At 41.9% G+C, this 11,048-nt stretch overlaps 1 protein-coding gene across 1 annotated transcript; it reads left to right on the top strand.

Annotated features, from left to right (window-relative positions):
- Window positions 1–5,949: 5,949 nt before the first annotated feature.
- On the top strand, window positions 5,950–10,918 carry LOC103521463 (DNA replication licensing factor Mcm6-like; the record flags this gene model as incomplete). Its single annotated transcript, XM_008486574.2, has 5 exons — window positions 5,950–6,312; window positions 6,806–6,949; window positions 7,714–7,978; window positions 9,800–9,873; window positions 10,654–10,918. Coding segments are annotated over exons 1-5 (843 nt in total), but the record flags the coding sequence as incomplete, so codon positions are not given.
- Between the last annotated feature and the right edge of the window lie 130 nt (window positions 10,919–11,048).

Raw genomic sequence — 11,048 nt, 5'->3', positions numbered from 1 at the left:
CGCCTTGACCACTACACCACCGAGGTAGGTAGCGCCTTGACCACTACACCACCGAGGTAGGTAGCGCCTTGACCACTACACCACCGAGGTAGGTAGCGCCTTGACCACTACACCACCGAGGTAGGTAGCGCCTTGACCACTACACCACCGAGGTAGGTAGCGCCTTGACCACTACACCACCGAGGTAGGTAGCGCCTTGACCACTACACCACCGAGGTAGGTAGCGCCTTGACCACTACACCACCGAGGTAGGTAGCGCCTTGACCACTACACCACCGAGGTAGGTATTCCATACCTCGGCTGGGATTGAACCCACGCCCTCCTGTTTACCAGGCGAGCGCCTTGACCACTACACCACCGAGGTAGGTAGCGCCTTGACCACTACACCACCGAGGTAGGTAGCGCCTTGACCACTACACCACCGAGGTAGGTAGCGCCTTGACCACTACACCACCGAGGTAGGTAGCGCCTTGACCACTACACCACCGAGGTAGGTAGCGCCTTGACCACTACACCACCGAGGTAGGTAGCGCCTTGACCACTACACCACCGAGGTAGGTAGCGCCTTGACCACTACACCACCGAGGTAGGTAGCGCCTTGACCACTACACCACCGAGGTAGGTAGCGCCTTGACCACTACACCACCGAGGTAGGTAGCGCCTTGACCACTACACCACCGAGGTAGGTATTCCATACCTCGGCTGGGATTGAACCCACGCCCTCCTGTTTACCAGGCGAGCGCCTTGACCACTACACCACCGAGGTAGGTAGCGCCTTGACCACTACACCACCGAGGTAGGTAGCGCCTTGACCACTACACCACCGAGGTAGGTAGCGCCTTGACCACTACACCACCGAGGTAGGTAGCGCCTTGACCACTACACCACCGAGGTAGGTAGCGCCTTGACCACTACACCACCGAGGTAGGTAGCGCCTTGACCACTACACCACCGAGGTAGGTAGCGCCTTGACCACTACACCACCGAGGTAGGTAGCGCCTTGACCACTACACCACCGAGGTAGGTAGCGCCTTGACCACTACACCACCGAGGTAGGTAGCGCCTTGACCACTACACCACCGAGGTAGGTATTCCATACCTCGGCTGGGATTGAACCCACGCCCTCCTGTTTACCAGGCGAGCGCCTTGACCACTACACCACCGAGGTAGGTAGCGCCTTGACCACTACACCACCGAGGTAGGTAGCGCCTTGACCACTACACCACCGAGGTAGGTAGCGCCTTGACCACTACACCACCGAGGTAGGTAGCGCCTTGACCACTACACCACCGAGGTAGGTAGCGCCTTGACCACTACACCACCGAGGTAGGTAGCGCCTTGACCACTACACCACCGAGGTAGGTAGCGCCTTGACCACTACACCACCGAGGTAGGTAGCGCCTTGACCACTACACCACCGAGGTAGGTAGCGCCTTGACCACTACACCACCGAGGTAGGTAGCGCCTTGACCACTACACCACCGAGGTAGGTATTCCATACCTCGGCTGGGATTGAACCCACGCCCTCCTGTTTACCAGGCGAGCGCCTTGACCACTACACCACCGAGGTAGGTAGCGCCTTGACCACTACACCACCGAGGTAGGTAGCGCCTTGACCACTACACCACCGAGGTAGGTAGCGCCTTGACCACTACACCACCGAGGTAGGTAGCGCCTTGACCACTACACCACCGAGGTAGGTAGCGCCTTGACCACTACACCACCGAGGTAGGTAGCGCCTTGACCACTACACCACCGAGGTAGGTAGCGCCTTGACCACTACACCACCGAGGTAGGTAGCGCCTTGACCACTACACCACCGAGGTAGGTAGCGCCTTGACCACTACACCACCGAGGTAGGTAGCGCCTTGACCACTACACCACCGAGGTAGGTATTCCATACCTCGGCTGGGATTGAACCCACGCCCTCCTGTTTACCAGGCGAGCGCCTTGACCACTACACCACCGAGGTAGGTAGCGCCTTGACCACTACACCACCGAGGTAGGTAGCGCCTTGACCACTACACCACCGAGGTAGGTAGCGCCTTGACCACTACACCACCGAGGTAGGTAGCGCCTTGACCACTACACCACCGAGGTAGGTAGCGCCTTGACCACTACACCACCGAGGTAGGTAGCGCCTTGACCACTACACCACCGAGGTAGGTAGCGCCTTGACCACTACACCACCGAGGTAGGTAGCGCCTTGACCACTACACCACCGAGGTAGGTAGCGCCTTGACCACTACACCACCGAGGTAGGTAGCGCCTTGACCACTACACCACCGAGGTAGGTATTCCATACCTCGGCTGGGATTGAACCCACGCCCTCCTGTTTACCAGGCGAGCGCCTTGACCACTACACCACCGAGGTAGGTATTCCATACCTCGGCTGGGATTGAACCCACGCCCTCCTGTTTACCAGGCGAGCGCCTTGACCACTACACCACCGAGGTAGGTTATGATAGGACCTTAGCTGTTAGAGTTCCCTGTGTAAAGAGGTTTGACAGAGGGAACTGTAACGGCTAAGGCCTTATCGTCCCGAAACCGAAGAGAGAAGGAAGACAGGATAGGAGAAAAGTAGAAAACCAGCCTTTCCGACAAGGAACCTGATTTGTTCAGGATGAAATCCGTCCGGGCGGGAATTGAATCAGCGACCTAGAGCTTAGAAGGTAGGTAACGCCTTTAGTGACACAGAGTCGTACACAAGTTTAAGACGAAGCACACGGAGCAGTGTACAGTACACTGGTGGAACCGAGTTTCACGAAAATCACTCTGCAATGGCATATGAAACGCGTTTCACTAGTGTGCATTGCACCTTACTATAACAAGAGAGTTTTTATTGTGGACCAGAAATCAAAGAGAAAAGGAAGACAGTATAATATAGGAGAAAGCCAGCCGTTCCGAGAATGAAAGCCATCAGCATCTGTTTAGCATAAAGACTTGAGTTACAGGACATAGAGGTTTTACCTTAAAATTTGCAAAGTTTGCAGCATTTTACATGAGTTTTGCTAATTTGCAACCTTACTCTCTTCGGGACATAGGTGTCCAAAATGACACTTTAATAGGCCATGGTTTTGAAGTGGTAAACAATACCATACCTATTGCCCTTTGGTGACTGTATTTTGTCTTTCTGTTTTAGGCAAATAGAAATCAAGTTTTCGTTCATAACATTAAGTACATGTAAATGAAATTATTGCAAATTTGTATACATAGTTTTTTTTTTGTAAACACCTATTTTTTTATTTTTATTTTTTGTCTGCCTGTATTATGTCTTTGGGTTCCTACTTTACACTAATCAGACAAGGTAGGTATCTGTATTTTGCTTCTGTTTTGAGTAGGCAAGTAGGCACAGAGAAATCAAGACTGTAAATAAAATGATTGCATATTTTATACCTAGGTAGTTCTTTTTTTTTCAATTGGTTACATAGGTGTCCAAAATGACACTATAGGCCATGGTTTTGAAGTGGTAATACCATACCTATTGCTCTTTGGTGACTGTAAGTATTTTGTCTTTCTGTTTTAGGCAAATAGAAATCAAGTTTTCGTTAATAACATGAAGTACATGTAAATAAAATTATTGCAAATTTGTATACATAGTTACTTTTTTTTTTTGTAAACACCTTTTTTTGTCTGTCTGTATTGTCTTTGGGTTCCTACTTTACACTCATCAGACAAGGTATCTGTATTTTGCTTCTGTTTTGAGTAGGCAAGTAGGCACAGAGAAATCAAGATTGTAAATAAAATGATTGCATATTTTATATTATACCTAGGTAGTTTTTTTTCAATTGGTTATTTTGTTCCATTTCTTTTTGAACTAGGTATATTAATGTAAATAAATTAATTTAATAAAATCTACACAAAAATAAAATTATTAAGAGATTGTTACAAATTTTAAAAAAAAGCCTTTTTTCACCAGTTTTTCATTTACCTTTTTTTCTTTAATGGGTAAGTAGGTACCAAATTTGTGTCAATAGTAAACCAATAAATTGATGAATTTCATGACAAGTTACCCAGTACCGGTACTTGTGCAGAAGTCACATCTGTGGAATATTGCTACCAAAGGAACTGGCACAAACAAGCTGTGACCCTAGTTATTATAGGGTTAGGTTAAACACAAGAAGGAGTTTTCACAATTAGCGCAGTGATTAGTGTTATTATAGGGTTAGGTTAGATACAAAAAGGAGCTTTTCTTTTCCACGGATGTGACTTCTGCATAATTACCCCAGTACCTACTACCTAATTACTACCTATAGGTGTATGTAAGTAAATTTGTAAACAACTTCTTTAAAGATTAGAATTTATAATTAGAAAGATGCAACTATTGATGGGGTTGTCAAGGTCACCTTACATAGGTGAATGATTACCGTTTAGTAGGTTTTTCCAATACCTAACTATGGAGCTAGAGATTCTAGAAGGATGTGAAGAAATGAACATACCTACTCCATGATTTGACCATTACATAAGTACAGTCAAACCTGTCTAGTTGGAAATCTAAGAGACCTGAAATTTTTCCTCCACTTATCCCCATTTCCCAATGGAGCAGTTGCAAATGGGTAAAAATTGTAAATAAATGGTCAATTCCTAGGTAAAAAGTTGGGAAAAATCCAAATCTGAGGTCAAAACTCCGAAAAAATAATAAAATTATAAAAGGTTGAAAATTCAATTTTTATTTTCCGTTCTAATGAAAGAGTTCAAATATGTGTGACATCAGACTTTACACAGTTGTTTTTTTGTCCGTTAGATGGTGCCTCTATGCAAGCGCGCTAGCGGAGCAGAAAGAACTGCACAGAAACATATGCACACAAACACATTAATGCATTGCCTGCGAGGGAGCTTTGCTTGGGACATTTGATGTGACGTCATCACCTATGGGAGCATATGCCGTGACATCAAAGTTCATGATTTACTGGTATTTTTTAAAGCGATTTATCTCGGGATCTAGAAGTCGTAGAAGGAAAAGGAAAGTTCTGTTGGTCATTTTTCCTGCTCTATGACTTTGAAACATTACCCAAGTAAACACAACTGTTCTATTAGATGGGTGATACTTAGACAGGTTTGACAATAAAAGTAGGTACCTACCTAGATAGGTACCTACTAAACTATGATAATACCCGGGGAGAGGAGTGAAATACCCAATGATATTTTAATTGCTTGAGGATGGGAAAATTCCTGTACTCGAGCAGTAGCCTATTATTGTCGTCAAATTCCCAAATTATACAGAGAATGGAGCCTAAGCCCTCCTAGCTGTTTACACTTTTGTACAAGCAACTAGCCTGGGATTGAACCTATTAACTCTTGTTTACCAGACAAGTGTCTTGACCACAACACCTAGCAGGCAAAGATAAAATAAAAAACTCACAAGACCTACATTAATAGAATCGAGTGATAAGAGAAATGGAAATGATGAACTTTGAACCCTGAATCATTCAAACGATAAGGTGATATCGGACAGGACCTACTTTCTACATCCTCAATAAAATCATGCCATATTCTCATGTTTAATGCTAAAACAGTGAGGAAGGTATAGGATAGGTACATTAAAAAAAAAGCTTCAAGCTTGAATCAGAAGTCTTGAATATTTGGATTATTTACCCTTGTGTAAACAAAACTAGTACCTATCTTCATTCCAGTTAGGAACTCAAAATATAACTTGATTTTTCTTCTCTCTCTCTCTTTTTATATCCAAGCTAACAGAGTTACCCAGTCGGCCACTGCGCTGGGACTCGATTCTGAATAACGGCCGATGGCGCCTGTCCTTGTGGGTTTTTTTTGTTTGTTTAAAATTTCCCGCATATATTTTCATAGTTTCCCACAATAAATTCCCTCTTTTTTAGGTCGCCAAAAAGTTCAGCGTTCTTGAGATTTTAGATTTGCCGGGAAAACGTTTCAAATTTGAGGTTAGGATTTTGTTTTTGTTGGAAATTGGAAAAATAAAAAAGTTAAAAGTTTAAAAAAGCTGAAAAGAAAAGGTCCCTATATTTTTTCTGGTGATTAAAATCAATTAAATGAATTTTAATTAACCTGAGCTTTATCCAATCCTTTGAATCACCTGGAATTGGTTAGTTGATCCCTGCTAGAAAATTCACTTGTGTTTTCTGTTTTTACTCTAATATCTTTTGATAAAGATTTACCCAAAGTGTTTTGTCCGACTAATCTTCCCATCTTAAGAACTTGGGGATCCTTATTAGGAAGTTCCACTCTTTAATTCTTCACTATGGATGCCACCGGTGACATTCCCTCAGGAAGAGCAGTGGTGAGAGATGAAATTGGATTCCAATGTCAGACATTGTTCCAGGATTTCTTATCCGAGTAAGTTCTCCTGATGACAATTTGGTTCTGAGGGCATTTTACAAGAAGTTTTGACTTCTTAATTGGGTAATCATTCAGAAGCTACAACAATTTAAAAGAAAGCTCCTTTCAGTGTTTGTGGAATGCTCCCTTGTTTGCTGGTAAACTTGGAACTTTGGGTTTACAGTACTGTCCTTGATAGTCTTGAGAATACAGGAGAGCAAGACTCAAAGTACTTTGTCTATTATTTCTCAGAAAAAAATAAAAAAAATCAACAGGTAGCTTACTTACTTCCTATTTATGTAGGTATGATTCACTGTAGGTAGATCACCAAAGTTGTGTTGATTGGTATCTGGTTAGGTGGCTAGAGTGGTTTTGCTTCTCAGATCAAAATCCATTATAACTTTAGGTAAATTTTGTGTTGAAACCAATAGAGTAAGGGGTAGATAAAACATTGCTTTCATCAGGGTTCAAAACCTGGAACACATTTCCAAAATGACAATTTTCCTTTCAGGTTCAAAGAAGATGGAGAAATCAAATATTTGGAAGGAGCCAAAGAGTTGAACTTGATGGAACGGTACACACTGGAAGTCAGTTTTGAGGATGTAGAGAAATACAACCAGAACTTGGCAACCACCATCATTGAGGAATACTACAGGTTTGTGAAATTCAATGCGTTTTCTTTAGAAGTGGATTTCAAGTTGACAGATTCAGTAGGTTCAGACTTATGTGAGATGACAATTGCAGGGGTTCTCAAAGGAAAAACTGGAAGTAATTTAGGTTAGGTTAGGTTCATTCTGGGAACGGCTGGCTTTCTCATATCCTGTCTCCTTCCTTCAATTTCAAGTCGATAAGACTTTAGCAGTTACAGTTCACTGTATCAAACCTCTTAACCAAGTGGTTCTGTGAACTGTAGACTCACTCAAACTCTTTTGCCCAAGCTGAGACAGATGTATGTACCTCTGTATTGAAATAGACAAGAAGTTGGTACCATATAGTACCTTGGTACCAAGAAGTTGGTAGGTACCATATATATTATATCTTAATATACATAATTAAAAACACAATAGACAGGTTAAAAAAAAAGAAAAAAACTAGAAAGGTTCACTTTGACCTTTTGTAAAATGGATTTATACCTGGAATATTTTGACCAAAGTACCTGTTTTTATGTCTTGTCTAGGGATTGAACTCTGAAACGTATAGGTAGGCCACAAAATCGGCCCCACTCAGTTCCGGGACCCCAAATTTAAATTACCTATCAACGTATCTTGATCTTATTAACTCATATATCAAATTTCATCAAAATCGGACCAGGCAATCGCGAGTTATAGCGTTACAAGCATTGAAACCAAATGCAAAACTGTTGAGTTAAAACGTAGACCTTCACTTTGTTCGGTTAAAAATATTTTCCTCCATTTGCAGACTCTATCCTTTTCTCTGCAAAGCCGTCGCCAACTACGCTGTCGAAGTAAGCAACGCCAAGTCGGACAAAGAGTACTACGTCAGTTTTGTCGACGTCCCCACTCGTCACAAGGTACGCGAGCTGACAACCACTAAGATCGGGACCCTGATTCGGATCTCGGGACAAGTGGTACGCACTCATCCCGTTCATCCCGAGTTGGTATCGGGGGTGTTCCAATGTCTGGACTGTCAGACTATTGTGAAGGATGTGGAACAACAGTTCAAGGTGAGAATCTGTGTTTTTTTTCTACTATTTCTTATAGTTCGCTATATTCAACTGTAAATTTATGCGCTAGGTCGCTTCAGCCCCCGGGCGTGAATCGAACCCGCGGATTTTATCCTGAACGGATAATGTTCGTTCTCGGAACGGTTGGCTTTCTCCTGCAGTTAAGTCCTGTCCTGAGAAGGCCGAACCCCGTTCGCTCTTTCCTCAAGTTCTAGCTCTGAATAGCGAGACTATATTATGGTCCTAAATAACGGCCGACCGTAACCTCTCTTTTAATTTGAGATGAAATCTAAAGTTCTGAGCAAGGCAAACTTTTTTTGACCTTTCTGAAAATTTCGACCGGTTCTCTACATTTCTTGATTTTCGGCCAGTGCGCTCTGCGCTGGGACTCTTGATTTGATCGCCTGTCCTTGTGGGATTTTTTTTGTTTGTTTAAAATTTCCCTCATATTTTTTCATAATTTCCCACAATAAATTCCCTCTTTTTTAGTTTGCCAAAAAGAGCAGCGTTCTTGAGATTTCAGATTTACCGGGAAAACGTTTCAAATTTGAGGTTAGGATTTTGTTTTTGTTGGAAAAATAAAAAAGTTTAAAAAAGCTGCTACTTTTTACTTTTTCTGGTGATTAAAATTTAAAATCAATTAAATAAATTTCAATTAACCTGAGCTTTATCTAATCCTTTGAATCACCTGGAATTGGTTAGTTGATCAACATCCCTGCTAGAAAATTCAGTTGTGTTTTCTGTTTTTACTCTAATATCTTTTGATAAAGATTTACCCAAAGTGTTTTGTCCGACTAATCTTCCCATCCTAAGAACTTGAAGATCCTCAGGAAGTTCCACTCTTTTATTCTTCACTATGGATGCTACTGGTGACTTGTGTTTTCTGTTTTTACTCTAATATCTTTTGATAAAGATTTACCCAAAGTGTTTTGTCCGACTAATCTTCCCATCTTAAGAACTTGAAGATCCTCAGGAAGTTCCACTCTTTTATTCTTCACTATGGATGCTACTGGTGATATTCCCTCAGGAAGAGCAGTGGTGAGAGATGAAATTGGATTCCGATGTCAGACATTGTTCCAGGATTTCTTATCCGAGTAAGTTCAATCAACAGGTTTTGTGTTTTTCGTGAGAGCTATTGTGGAATGCTCCCCTGTTTGCTGGTGAACTTAACTTTGCCTTGGGTACACAGTATTGTCCTTGATATCAAAGAGTCTTGATAACATGGGAGAGAGATTAAATAAGACCTCAAAAAAAAAAAAAATGTAGGTAGGTATTACCCATTTCTCGAGAAATAGCTTACCTATATCCTACTTAATGTATTGATTCGCTGAAGATAGAGCACCAAAGTTGCATTGGTTGGTATCTGATTTTGTTCATTTTGTGGCTAGAGTGGTTTCCCTGCTCAGGCCGTTGGTTTATGATTATTATTATTATTGTTATTATTTTTTTTTCAATTCTTCTTCTTGTAGTGCTTTATCCATTGTGGATGTTGGTGACCAGCTTGGCAAATTTGATTTTGTTTACAGCTATGCAAAATAGTTCTGTGGATGTTTTTCCAGTCCACTTTTCTCAAATTGTGCAGCCAGGAGATTCTGTGCCTCCTTGTTTTCCTTCAATTTTCCCCTGAATGATGAGTTGTAGTAGGGTGGATTTGTCGTCATTCCACATTTCTGATTTTATTGGCTCTTATTATATTTGGAGATATATGTTGTGTAAAATCAATAAGCATAAGTGGTAATAACAACCTCCGCTTATTGCTCATTTCAATGTTTCACAACCTGAAATATATTTAAAAAATGTCTTTTAATTTTTTCTTTTCAGGTTCAAGGAAGACGGGAAATCAATATTTGGAAGGGGCCAAGAGTTGAATTTGATGAGAACGGTACACATTGGAAGTCGAGTTTTAGGATGATTTGAGAAATACAATCAGAACTTGGCAACCACCATTCATTGACACAAGTACTACAGGTTTTGTGAAATTCAATGTGGGCTTCTTTAGATATATATCAATTGTTTCAAGTTTGACAAGATTCAGTAATTTCAGACTCATAAGATAGTCATGTGGAGGAATGGGACTCGAGAAAGAGATACCTACCAAAAGGAGGGAGTTGAGAGACAAGTTGAGGAGAAAGAGAAAAAGAGATGGAGGAAAAAGAGGAACAAAAAGAGAGGAGAAATAGAGGAGGGAAGAATGCTATTAATTCTCTTGTTCTTTTGCATTCCACTCTTTATTGATATGTGCCTATGTATTATTTATAGGAATATGCTACCCAAAAAGTGGCAACATGATTTTTTTTTTTTTTTTTTTTTTTTAAAGATGAAGTGTTCCACCGCGTTTTTATTTCGTAGCAATGGGAACAACTGCTACATTTAGATGCCTTGTGGCCTGTGTCGTAGCATGTCCATCCCGTAGTATGCCTCTCATCAGATGGGCGAGAAGAGACACAATACTTCCCATTTAGGTGCTGGGTCAACACGAGAACACCAGAAAGTAACCCGTTGAAATATTTGCAATCGAAAAACGAGTACAAATTTTTGTCGATGGTGGGATTCGAACCCGGGACCTTCTGCATGGCAAGCAAGCGCGTTACCACTGGACCAATTACCACTGGACCAACCGTGCCCCCAAATTCTGTTTATCAAACGTCTGAAAAAATCTTTTCCCCCACTTGCAGACTCTATCCTTTCCTCTGCAAAGCCGTCGCCAACTACGCTGTCGAAGTAAGCAACGCCAAGTCGGACAAAGAATACTACGTCAGTTTTGTCGACGTCCCCACACGTCACAAGGTACGCGAGCTGACAACCACTAAGATCGGGACCCTGATTCGGATCTCGGGACAAGTGGTACGCACTCATCCCGTTCATCCCGAGTTGGTATCGGGGGTGTTCCAATGTCTGGACTGTCAGACTATTGTGAAGGATGTGGAACAACAGTTCAAGGTGAGAATGTGTGCTTTTTTTTCTACTCTTTCTTATAGTTCGCTATATTCAACTGTAAATTTATCTCAGATTCCCAAGTTTTTTTTTTTTTTTTTTTTTTTTTTTTTTTTTTAAAAAATTTAAAAAATTT

The sequence above is a fragment of the Diaphorina citri genome, unplaced genomic scaffold, assembly GCF_000475195.1.
Source record: "Diaphorina citri unplaced genomic scaffold, Diaci psyllid genome assembly version 1.1 scaffold5290, whole genome shotgun sequence".
NCBI classification, from domain to species: Eukaryota; Metazoa; Arthropoda; class Insecta; order Hemiptera; family Psyllidae; genus Diaphorina; species Diaphorina citri.
The sequence above is the reverse complement of the archived record's forward strand: the minus strand, read 5'-3'. Positions and strand labels throughout refer to the sequence as shown.